Below are 13,000 nucleotides of genomic sequence, written 5' to 3'. Positions count from 1 at the left end.
GGACATGTTTGTATTGAACCTACTTACAGAACTGTTGATCATGAGAAGAAAAGTGCTTCAGTAAAGGCCCTTGGAATGTCTTTTAGCAATTTTTCTGAGTGGTGGTGTAGACAAGGCCAATTATATATGTTGTTTTCAACAGAAGTATTATTTTCAAATGTCTTTGCTAAGTCATGAGTTTATATCTATGTTAAATTTTTATAGCTTCCCCTCTGGAATTCTGAAGGGTTAGTTGGAACAAGGCACCATTTAAGGAATATTTTATTCCAGTTTGTGCAAATATAGCCTCCTCAGTTGAGGATTAGAGATTTAGAAAAGAAAAGAAAAAAGGGTTCTCTTGTATGCCTTTTAGAAAATAGAATATTAACGACCATTACATCACTTCCATCCAATCCTTGGTCATAATTCCTGTTTTGCTGATCCTGGGTAGTTAGCCTGCTTTGCAAAGTTGTCTACTTCTGGCCTAAAGACCCTTAGATCCCGCCTCGACCTCGGGCAATGATCGTGGTGATGGTGTCAGCGTGGAAGCCTGCACCCATTTGTCCATCCCCTGAAGTACGAAGAGCCAAGTGCATGTGGTACGTCCCCTCCTGAGGCCATCATCTCTTGATATTTCCTTCAGAAGGCTCAGTCTCTGACCTGCAGCTTACAGCAGAGGCCTTTCAGTAAGGGTGAGGGGGAAATCAGACCTGTTGATAAGACTAAATGACTCTTGTCTGTTTTTATAACAATCAACAGTACCAGACGGAGGAGAACGGGGTCCTCTATTAAGATATAATGCATGATCCATTTTTCAGATTAAGATAATATTATAGGCAGCAAGGGCATTGACCGCTCTTCAGGGTCTTTTAATTTATCTCGTAAAGCATGTGTTAGGATTGGCACTAATTGACGAATGGGTTTAGTTAAATCTAGAAAAAATTATTTTTAAAGACATTTCTCTGTTGATACTTATTGTGCGAGTCTCTGTACATGAAAATAAATTGTTGGGTTTCCCCCCCCATCTTAAAAAATATACAAATATATATATTTATATTAATTACATATGTAATTATATTACATATATTACTATATGCTATATTTATATAAATTACATATAATTACCTATGTTCATAATATTAACTCAGGGAGATTGAATTTCTCTCCTTTTGCTTTGCCAACTTTCTTATACTAGAAACTTCATAGGACAGCTCTCATTCTAGTGTTCATCTAATTAAATACAATATATGGAGAATACAAAACACGCCCAATCATTTGGATCACCCCTTTTTTAATCAAGTGGAGGAGAACATCTTTGGTGTTACCCAGCGGCCATCTGGAAACTCCAAGAGCCTTTGGGTGTAAAAGGTACCTTGGTAATTTTCTGAGTTTGAGAAAGGCCATAACCCAAAGTTGGCAGAGCAGGCAAAACATGCACATCAGTCTAGTAAAAAATACACACCATAAAAAGAAAAACAAAAAAGTAAAAAAAACAAACAAACAAACAAAAAAAACACACCATAGCAAATAGTGATAATTATTAGGAATCCTGTTTTTTTGGTGTGTGTGTGTGTCAGAAGTAGACTTTTGCTTAAAAATATTACTTAAGACTGTGACAAAAACAAGCAATAAGAAATTAACAGGCCCTAAAAAAGGGTATTTCGTCAGAATATTCTTTTGACTCGGGGATTGCTCTCCAATCCTAAGAGCACAGTTTTTTATTTCCTTTTCAGTGATTTGAGTTCTTAATGGTGAGAAACCAAACAAATGACATGCGGGTCCTGTCACCATTTAGGGACCAATTACTAGTCATTAGGTGGTGGCACATGTAATTAAATCAGTGTGTCCTAACCCAGTGGCAAAGAGATGGGGGTCCCACATGTCCCGAGGTCCCAAATTCCTTTAGACAAAGCAAACCAAAAAAATCCAAACATAGAGAAGCAACCAGATTCCAGGTTCCTTGTTTTCTACTGTTTCTGGGTATTTGCCCCTCGATAGAGAACCTGACAATCAGGGCCTATAATCAAATCCATAAGCAAATCCATCTTCCCAACATTACGGCCAGTAATGGAGGGAATAAAAGAAGGTCATGTCCCAAACTGAACCAGCCCCGGTCAAGAAATATTAGTGGCGTTAGAAACAGGTTGAGCAAGACTCACCCTGGTTGTTGAGAAAGATGCGCCTGGGAGCATTTTGGGGGGTCATGTAGTTTAGTGGTGTGGGTGACCCTGGAGCATCTTGGTGAGACCTCCCATCTGCAAGGAAGGCTCGACAAGTAAAGAAAAGCACGGTGACTCGCAAAGTGTTACAAAAGTCCAGCCTTCAGAAGAATCAGCTCAGTAAATAATAAATACCACGTGCATTTAAAGAGGAAGTAAACAGAACTTTGTAGCGAGTCTGTTCATGGTAGAAAAACAGCAGTGGTCTCATGCAGTTAGCATATTATAAGCTCACATATCTCTGCAGGTATCATGATGCAAAAGTCTGGGAGAATATTGTTCTGTCAGGGAGCTAGTTAGTAAGGTACAGAAGAGGGCTCAAAGTTTTATTTTGGGGGAGAGCTCCTGGTAGACAGAATGACTCTGGATTTGTTTGTTTGTTTATTCAGGTTGCAGAGTGGGTTTTTTTGCTTTTGTTTTTCTTCTCCTGGCTGTGATGTTGTGTACAGGTGTAATGATAACTGTGGCAGGGGCAGGTGTCTTTTTGTTTTCTCAAGTCTGATGATAGAAATGGCAATAAAATCACAAGCTATTCCTTGTCCAAAAGCTCGGCCCTGCATCGGTGTTTCCATACAAGGTGTCCATAAAGTCCTTATACAGTGTGAGTTGTGTTTCTAAATGAGACATAACGAACCTGAAAAATGCTATGGAGAGGGAAGGTTAGCTTTCAAGTTAAGTGTGAAGGACCGAGGAAGGTTAACTTTCTTTTTTTTTTTTTTTTTTTTTAAAGATTTTTATTGGGGAATTGGGGGGATGGGAACAGCGCTGGGGAATTGGGGGAAGGGGAACAGACAAGTTGCTGTCGTTTTGTTCTTCAGTCTAGTTGTGGAGGACGTTGCATCACTGGCCCAAGTTGGCACCATCATTGCGCTCTTCCCGGGTGAGGCAGATCAGTCGCTGGCTTCTGGACGGCCGCTCATAGCGGCTGCTGGCTGCTCACGCTGGCTGCTGGCCGCTCACGCTGGCTGCTGGCTACAAACGGCAGCCCATGGCAACCCACTGCCACAGGGGCTGCTGGCTACAAACGGCAGCCCATGGCAACCCACTGCCACAGGGGCTGCTGGCTACAAACGGCAGCCCATGGCAACCCACTGCCACAGGGGCTGCAGCCTGCGCCGTCGTCTGCGACTCATGGCAGCCCAGCTCCAGGTTGAGCTGTTGTTCAGCATCTTAGATGTAGAGGGCGGTGTCACTCGCCCTCATATGTGGGATCCGAACCGGGGCCCTCTGGCGTCCCAAGCCAGTTCTTAACCATCGCGCCACTCGGCCGGCCCAGGAAGGTTAACTTTCATTGTCGCCACCATTATTTTAGTTACAAAGCACAATGTGACTGAAGCCAGTCCATGTGATGTGCCATTGATCACCTGGGAAATAAAAGATAAATGATAACTAATGAATCCTTTCATGTAAACACTAAATAAATTCCCTTTCTGTTGTTTTTTGTTAATTGTTTATCTTAACTAGAAATGGATATATTAAAAACTAACACTGCAAACATTTTATGAACACCCTTTATATGAGTCATTAATTCTGACAGTCCTTACAATCCTTATTATTATCCCTGTTGTAGATATGGGGAAACGGGGGTTCAGGGAGACAAAGTCACTTGCCTACAGTCACCCTGCTAAGAGGAGGCAGAAGTGAGATTTGAGCCCAGAGCACCTAGGAGCAGCCCATGCCTCAGCGGAAGGAAGGGGCTGGAATGTCAGGGTGCAGAGCGCACTCACACGGGGATGGAGGTACCAGGCAGGAGAGCACAGAAAGTCTTTGGATCCCAGGGGTGGGGCTGGGGGAGTAGGAGTGGAGGGGCACCCATTTCGGTTCAGCTTCCTTGATCTGCCTGCACCTGGAGTTGGTGGTGAGCTCCCCATCATCACAGGTGTGGGAGCCAGGGCTGGCTGCTCCCCCAGTGGGACGATGCCCCACAAACAGGGTTCTGGTGTTGGAGTTGAGGGCTTGGTTCTGACTTGAAAATCAAGGACTGACGAGCCTTGCGGTCAGTTTTCAGTGAGAACAGGCAGCCTGGTCCTTCCTTCATCCAATAGTTGCTCCCTGGAACCTCTTCTGAGCCAGCCCGGTGCTGGGTGCCACACACAGGGACATGTCAGTGGTCGGAGGCAGGCTCTGGCCCAAAGGAGCTCCCACTGCAACTTGGGAGGCTGGTAGATGTGGAAACTTCCATGATAGAGAGGGATGTAGTGGAGGCTGGGGAGAATCTTCTGGGTCTGGTGTTGAAGGGTCCTAGTGAGAAGGGAAGGGTGTTTTCCGGCAGGCGGAACAGCATGAGCAAAGGCTCAGAGGCTTGCCGGGGGATATGTCTGCATGTGTTGTGGGGAGGTTGGTAAGACAACCCACTGGGGAGAGCAGTGGCAGAGGGGGTGTGGCTTTAGAAACTCAGGCCTTGAACATTGGGGCAGGGGAGGCAGTGGAGTCAGGGAGGCAGGGCCATGACAAGTCAGATCCCTGGGCTGCTGCTGTGGTGGTGGTCAGGAGGGAGAGGCTGAGGCTGGGAGTCCAGGCAGGAGGCCCAGCAGCTGTGGCCCTTGGAGAGGAGGCCATAGGGGGAGTTTCCTGGTCAAGAGAGCTTGGCCGGGTCCCTGAGGAAGGACGTGAAGTAGTCCCCGGAGGACCAACGATCAGTCAACAAACATTTGTGAAATACATCCAAGGAATGGACGTTGTTGATTATGTTGAGCATAGTAACTGTTGTCAGTGACTGACTTCAGAGAGAACTTTCAGAGAGAAAGTTCTTTCCTTTATTCAGTCTATGAATTGAGTCCTCTCTGCTGAGCCTATGCCAGGCCCTGGAGTGATGGTGGTGAATGAGACCAAGCGCTTACCCTCAGGAGGCAGCCAAGAAATCAGTGATTGGACAGTGACAGCACAGAATTCTGCTTGAGGGGTGGACTGTAGGGGCCAGGCCTAGTCTGGGGGCTCAGGGAAGGCTGCCCCGAACAAGGGGCTTTTACGAGAACAGAGTGTGGGTTTTAGGCAGGTTTTAGCTGAGGGAACGTGTGGCTGGAAGAGGAAACAGCCTGGATAAAGGACTGGTGAGAGGAAAGAACTTGGAACGCCAGTGGGAGGTTAGTGGGGCTGGAGCCCTGGGGCAGGGGAAAGGCGTGACTTGGGCAGCCGCAGGAGGCAAGGACTCTGGGGGGCGGGGGGCGGGGATTGTGGGGTTTAAAGCAAAATCAGTGCATGTCTGGGGTCCCTTAGTCCCCTCTGCTACCGGACCCCTAGCTGAATGAATTGCACAGCCCTGAAGGAGAGTTGAGGATGGGATGAAATGGTGGGGACTCTGACATCAGGTGGAGTCGGCCCAGATGACCCTTAAGGTCCCTTCAATGTAGAGATGATGCCTGAGATGATGTCCCCAAACATGTGACACCCCCGAGATGTGCAGGCAGGATAGGGGTTCTCAGAACCGGGCCAGCCCAGCTCCACTTGGCCTTGCACCTGAGACTGGGCCGTCCCCGCCCTTGAGACTCCCCGTCTAGTTGAGAAGACAGACAGGAGGCGTGGCCCGTCCTGCTGAGGAAGTGGCCAGGGCACAGGGGTGGTCGGCAGGATCATCGCTCACGCGTGGTTGCCAGATGAGAGATGGTTCTCTGACCAGGACGTAGGGTGCATAGAAGCAGGGAGCCGAGTGAGGCTGGACCACACAGCAAAGGGCCTTGCACAACACACAAAGGAATTGGGACTCTGTCGGTGTTCATAGTGGGCACTCGATGTCGTGGGCAGGGAGTGTGCCTTCGTCAACCCCTCCTAGCATGGGGCCCAGCCAGGGGGGCCTTAGTTTGTTTGATGAGCCTGTTAACGAGCAGAGCAAACCCAGTCAGCGAGGTGGGCTGGGCTCTAGGGGAGGAGCCGACCCCGTGCGGCCAGAGCTGACTTCTTCCTCCGCCTGATGCTTGTTGGAAATTTAGGCAAACGAGGTTCAGGCCCAGCCGGCGTTTCACTGCCCACCTGTTTGGCACAGAGTTTCCACTAGAACAGCTGAGTAGAGAAGCCCAGGGTGATCGTGAGAAGCTTGTGTGGGGAGCAGGGAGGGCCCCCCGTCTGTCCGTGTGTGCTGGGCTCCTGAGCGCCATGGACGCACCCCAGCTCTGTACCTCTGTCCTCATCGGGCTGTTGGACCAGCACAAGCTGCACCTCAGACTTTAACTGAAAATACCGCCATCAACCTTCAAGTCACTGCTCCAAAGTCACCTTCTCCATGAGGCCCCACCCTGGTCACCCAATGTAAAATTGCACCCCTCCCCCTCTGGCACTCATGATCCCCTCACCTTATTCTCACAGCACTTATTACGTCCCACGTGTGACTTCCTTATGCCATGCTGACTGTCTGTTTTGTTCACTGAGACATTCCAAGTACCTAGCATGGTGCCTGGTACACGAGTACCTGATGTAACAACTGTTAAATGAATGAATGATAATACTGGCAAGTGTTGTGCCACTACTTGGCTAAGCCCTTTACGCATTATCTAATGTATCTTCACAAAACCCAGTGAGGGAGGAACTATATTTTTATACCCATTTTGCAGATAAAGAATCCGAGGTTCAGTGATTTGGCCAAGGTCACCCAGCTAGTAAATGGTGGAGCCAGGAGGAGAAAGCAGGAATGGGAGGACAGAGGGGCTGAGCTTCAGGGCCACCCAGTCCCGCCTTCTCTCAGTACCCGAGGTGACATGTAGCCATCGTGGACACGTGCCTGACACGGGGAGGGGGGAAGAGACAGAAATTGTGGGCCAGTCAGAGGGAGAGGTCTCCTTCTGAGGGAAAGAGGCAGGTGGGCAGGGGAGGTCCTGGCAAAGGTGGGATTTTTAGAAAAGAGGGGCAAGCCCCCCATGACTAGTTGACGGCCTGGGCCGGGCTCTGAGTGGGTGCCAGTGGAGAGTTGGGTTCAGCAGGGACGTTGGGGAGCAGGGTGGCTCTAGTCATATATTGTCAGTAGGAAGCCAGAGGAAGAAGGAGAGGGGGTAGCCTTTGAAGTCCCAGATTTTGCCTGGGGCTCAGTCTGGGGAAAGCGTGCAGTGAAGTCTGGGAGGCTTGGGGGCTGGAGTTGGCCTGGGGGCATCTGTCAGGGACTCCACCTCACTGGGCTGCCCCATTGCAGAATCCACACAGGCGACAGACCCTACAAGTGCCCGCATCCTGGCTGCGAAAAGGCTTTCACTCAGCTCTCCAACCTCCAGGTGAGTGGCCACCTACCTGCTGTCCCCCAGGTGCCTAGCTGCCTTCCCGAGAAGGGAGCATAAGAAGGGGTTGGAGCTGGGGGAGGCCTGCTGGCTCCTGACACCCTGCTGTACTCCCCACAGTCTCACCAGCGCCAACACAACAAGGACAAGCCCTACAAGTGCCCCAACTGCTACCGGGCCTACTCGGACTCCGCCTCCCTGCAGATCCACCTCTCGGCCCACGCCATCAAGCACGCCAAGGCATACTGCTGCAGCATGTGCGGGCGGGCCTACACCTCGGTGAGTGCCTGCTGGCCCCTGGGCCTCCGCCTCCCCCTGCACCTCAGCCTCCTCCTCTGAGCTGCACTGACTCTCCCCATTTCCAGACAAGGAAACTGAGGCCCAGAGAAGGGAAGTGACTACTCAAGATCACAGGGCTTCTGCTTCCCAGTTCTGAGAACTTTTTGGCTGCTCCAGGCTGAGCTCCCAGTGCCCTGCTGGCCTTTTTAGCCTGGATTCTGAGGTGTGGTTCGCTCCAGGCCCTGGAACACCCCAGGCAGTGGCAGGGGGCCTGGCACCCTGCTCTCCAGGGCCGGGGCGGGAGAAGGGCCTTATCCCATGGGGGGAGGTGCAACTCTCATCATGGCCACAAGGTGGCAGAGTGACTTTGCCCAGAGCCACCCTCATGTCTCAGAAAGGTCTGTACAGTGCTGGAAAGGTCATCCCATCCAGTCCCCTGTCCCTGGCTGGGAATTTCTCAAAACAAGGGCCTTTCAGCACCCAGAAGAGGGAGTTGAAGTGAGTCACATGTGTGTGCTTCTGGCTAATCAAATATCCTGAGTAACAGACCCCTGTGCATACCCAGATAGAGATCACCCAGCCTCAATTTTCCCATCTATAAAATGGAGGAATTGATAGTTCTTAACTCATAGGGCTGTTGGCTGGCATAGTTGGCACCTTACCCGCCTTAGCTAACACAGTTGTTTATTCACTCTGTTTACTGAACACTGTGCCAGCACCTGGGAATCAGGATGAATCAGACATATATAGTCTTGGCTCCCAGGAGGGTAGAGTCTGCTGCTAGAGACATGTTAAACAAGTAACCACACAAGTAAATATGTAATGACAAATTGTGGTAAGTGCTCTGAGCAGGGTTTCTCAGCCTCAGCCCATGCTGATGTTTGGGCAGGATATCTTTTTGCGGGGGGCTCTCCTGTGCATTGTAGGGGGCAGCAAGAGCCTTAGCCTCCGCCCACTAGCAGCCCCCCTTCCCAAGTTGTGACAACCCAAAATGCCTCCAGGCTTTGACAAATGTCCCCTGGGGGTGTGGAATCACCTCTGATGGAGCCACTACTATGAAAAAAGTATGTTTTGAAAGACAGCCCCAGGGAAGACAAAATAGAGTTGGGAAAGAGAGTGAGGAGGAGGAGGGAGGAGAAAGGGAAAGAACATTCCATGCAGGGGAACAGTGAATGCAAACCCCCCGAGGTAGAACAAACACGTGTATTCCAGGAACTGAAAGAAAATTAGGTCACATGGGGCTGTGGGCCCTGTTAGGGAGTTTGGATATTTTTCCAGGTGGCATGGGAGGCCATTGGGAGGGGACAGGACAGTAGGGTATTTTTGAAAGGTCACTCTGGCTGGAGGGAGTTCAGGGTTTGCTGGTGGGGGGGTCAGCAGTATCAGTCAGGTGCCAGCCACTGCCCCAGCTTGCTGAGTGCTAGGTATGTTCCAAGGGCAGGCGAGAACCCAGAGACTGCGAGGACAGAAGCTGCAGGGACGTAGGCCCTAAGGGGATACGTGGGAGCCGCAGAGACCTAGGAGCCCCACGCAGCTGACTTTCAGTCAGCCCCAGCCTCAAGTTCTTGAGCCTCCTACACATACATGCCCACTCTTAGAAAAGGGGCTGCCGGCGTTCACAGCTGTGGCTCTTAGAGGGGATCTGTCTGAACGCTGGGGGCGAGGGGTGGTCAGCTCTCTCCTGGCCTGAGGCCCCACCCTGAACCGGGCCTGACTGGACTCTACAGCGCAAGAATAATTACCTTTTTTATTTTAACATTTTAATAAATTGATTTTTAAATTACTTTAATATGTAAAAGAAACATTTTAGAATAGTGAATCCTTATGTTCCTTCCCATCAGCCTCCAGAGCCATCAGCCATTCCTGTTTCATCCATATTCCTATTTTTTGAAGTAAAACTGACATATTGTTTCATCTGAAAATTTTCACTTTGTGTCTCTGAACATAAGGACTCCTTTTTCGAACATATCCACAAGAGCTATATAATACCTTAAAATAATTCACAGTAAGTCTTTAATATCTTTAAATACCCAATCAGCATTCACATTTTCATTTGTCTCATGAATGCCATAATTTTATTTACTCACAATTGTATTTTTTAATCAAGATCCAGAGAAGATTTCTACATTGCACTGGGTCAGTATATCTTTTAATCTTGGTTCCCCTCCCACCCCTGCTTTTTTTTTTTTTTTTTTCAATTTATTCATTGGAGAATAGTTTTCTTAGTTTGGATTTTGCTGATTGCTTCCCTCTGGTGTTGTTTGATAGCATGTGGACACCACATTTGAGGGCTTCCTCTGCTGGATTCTGAGCAAATTGAGGTATGAGGCCAAGGATTGGCAGGTGGGAAACAGAGCACCACCTTGCAGCTTAGTGTGAGGGCCTGTGGGCCTGCAGGTGAGCCTTGGGTCACCTCACCCACGCATTCCTGAGTGCCAGGTCAGACTTACCAGAGCCGTGGGGGAGTGCTCAAGGGATGAGCTGAGTATGCCCAGTTTATGCTTCCAAAGTCACCGATCAGATCAGGCCCCGCATCTCCCCAAGGGAGGATCGAGTGTGGGGGTGCAGAGGCTGGGGCTCCCACCACCACCTGGAGTGAAATCCAGAGTTCAGGGAAGGAATGGTCTCCTCCACCCTTACTGCATGCTAAGAACTTGATCCACATCATCCTAGCAACCCTTTGATATTGTTCCTTCCCCAGTACTGCTTGCAGAGGAGGAAGCTGAGGCTTGGATGGGTGAGATGACTTTTCCAGAACTAGGTTAAAGCCCAGGCCTGCTGCTCAACCCTCACCGGGAGCACCAGCCAGGTGGGGGAAGCTATGCTGGAGCAGGCAGGCAGGCTCAGATTCAGCCAGTGTATCCCGCTACAGCCAGCTGGCCTGGCCCTGGGGCGTTGCAGGTGGGTACTGCTAAGGGGTGAGTCTGGTGCCTGCTGGCTCCACAGCCAGCAAGCTGTGGGCTCGGACTCGGGTCACTGAGCTAGCCCCCGCCCCTGGCAGCGATGCACCATCCCTAGAACCCATGCGGGATGCTCATCTGCCCTACAAACCTGTGGCTGCTCAACACTAGCTGGCCCACCGGCCAAGGAGCCCTCCAGTGGCCACTTGTGGGAATTTCAGCTTCTTCTGCCTCCCCTGCCAGCTGGTGGTGTTTATGTTCTGAATCTCACCCCTGCCCACAGGAGACCTACCTGATGAAGCACATGTCCAAACACACGGTGGTGGAGCACCTGGTGAGCCATCACTCGCCCCAGAGGACGGAGTCCCCCGGCATCCCAGTGCGAATTTCCCTCATCTGAGCCAACCTGAGGCCCCGCCCCGCCCCGCCCCGCCCACTGGCAGACACAGACCCAGGCAGCACCAGGGCCCAACTCCCGCCAGGGCCCTCCAGGAACAGCTGAGCTCTCTCATGACCTTCCTGACCTTCCAGAAAGCCTGGGCCGCAGAAGCCCTGCCCAGTCCAGCTCCGGGGGTGGCCAGGCCAACTGCAAGATTCTGGACTGTTTGGTGGCATCCAAAGATGATCTCAGAGCACTTTGAACCTCTCTGTCGGGTTTTCTTTTTTCCCCCCACCCTTCACTTGCTTCACTGTTTTTTTTTTTTCTTTTTCTTTTTTAACTTTGTTTTGGAAATAACAAAAAAGATATTTATTGGCCAAGAAGTTGGTGCTGCTAAGACCGAGAAATTGAGAGTTGGACAGATGGACACAGAGAACCAGAGGGCAGCATGGGGCCTTCTCGTGCCACAGCCTCGGGTCTTGAGGGAAGGCTCAGGCCTGAGATGCTGGACTGCAAAGGGGGCCCCTGTGGGAGGGGGCAAGAGGCAGCTGGAGGGAGCCACTCACCCTGGGTGCCCTTGGGTGCCCTGCTCGGACCTCGAGCTGCACCCTGGGCATCACTGAGCAGAGGGAGGCAGCAGCTACCAGAGCTGCCCAGCCTTCAGGAGGCGGAACAAGACAGGCCAGGAGACCCGCAGGACCAAAGGGTGCAGTGCTGGGCTGGGCACCCAACAGTGTTGGGTTGAAACGGAGTGGGGGTGGGATGGGTAAGACCTGCGCTCCCACCCCCCCGACCCCTCGCTGCCCTGAAGACCACCCCAGTCTACCTCGGTGCTGGCCAGGAAACCTATTGGCTACCTCTCCCACCATCCCAGACTGTGAGCAGGGGGATGGGGAGGGAGTGGGCCTGGGGCTATGACCCCCTCCATAATTTCCTCCAGATGGGGCAGTACCCAGGGAGGGATTATTTGTCTTCCCTGCCACGGAGGGGGAGTCCCCCAGCCCAGGCCCTAGGCCCCTCGGCAGGGCAGGGAAGGGGTCCTCGGAAAGGAGGATCCCGAGAGCAGCCCCTGCCCTCAGCCCCCACAGACACACCCCAATCTGAAAGCCATGCGTGTCCGTGTATATAGGAACTATGTACAGAGCCCGGAGAAGCCCCCTTCCATCCCCCCGGGGAAAAAAAAAATAGAAACTCATCTATATATTCTGTATCTGGAGTTCCGTTTTGAATATTAACTGTGTTATTTTTATACACTTTTTAAGCCTTAACTCACCATTGATTTACCAGTTAAACGTTTCCTGGGGTTTCTTTTCCCACGGGGTTCTCTGCCCCCACCCCACCCCTTTGTTTGACTTGCGTCGTCTGATACTCAGTATTGTAGCTTTTTGTCCGCATGTTACTACCCTGTAAATACGCTGTTATACATACTGTTAACACCCTTTGCTTTTTTCTATGGGACCTCCAAGCCACCGTATTTAGAACTAGTTACCTTATTAAAAAAGAGAAAACAGTCTGTTGGCTTCTCAGTCTGCATCTTGGTGGCAGGGAGGTGAGGGCAGGCGCCCATCAACGCTTCAGTGAGGAATTCTGCATTTAAGAAAAGGGGTGAGGAGCAAAATACAAAATCAAATGTGGGGGAAAACACTAAAACAAGACACAAAGGAATTCCAAACCCTCTGCTCTTTGTATTTCTCTGTTGTGAAGAATAAACTGTACCTGCACCTGGGTGGCGGCGGTGTGTGGTGTGCTCTGTGCGAGGGCGGGGCAGGGGGCACCTTTCCACTGCTCCTCTCCCCTCCCCCGCCCCCCAGACTTGGGCAGAAGGAAATGGCCGCTTACTGTGGGCGGGTCCCCATCCAGCTGCTCAGCTGAATACCTGGGGTTGATTGCCTCACAACCCCTTATCAAGTGGGCAACAAACCCGGAGAGGTTTTTTTGCCCAGGATCATGCTGTAATTACATGGCAAGGAACCAAATTTAACTTAGGTTTGTCTAATTCTGACGGCTTTTTAGATGTACGGGGTCCAGCAATGAGGTTCACTGCCC

General features: G+C 50.8%; 1 protein-coding gene across 5 annotated transcripts in view; it reads left to right on the top strand.

The window, feature by feature from the left end:
• Positions 1-12,682, top strand: part of ZNF362 (zinc finger protein 362) — a 39,306-nt gene extending 26,624 nt beyond the window's left edge. For 4 of the 5 annotated variants that reach the window (XM_019659007.1, XM_019659026.1, XM_019659018.1 and 1 more), the window contains 3 exons: positions 7,315-7,393; positions 7,517-7,675; positions 10,859-12,682. In XM_019659007.1, coding sequence (XP_019514552.1) covers positions 7,315-7,393; positions 7,517-7,675; positions 10,859-10,975 — 355 coding nt within the window. In that variant the 3' untranslated portion in view covers positions 10,976-12,682. The other variant, XM_019659012.1, reaches the window with a different exon arrangement.
• The last annotated feature ends 318 nt before the right edge of the window (positions 12,683-13,000 follow it).

The sequence above is a fragment of the Hipposideros armiger genome, unplaced genomic scaffold, assembly GCF_001890085.2.
Source record: "Hipposideros armiger isolate ML-2016 unplaced genomic scaffold, ASM189008v1 scaffold_10, whole genome shotgun sequence".
NCBI lineage: Eukaryota > Metazoa > Chordata > Mammalia > Chiroptera > Hipposideridae > Hipposideros > Hipposideros armiger.
This window is presented reverse-complemented; position numbering and strand designations above follow the sequence as displayed.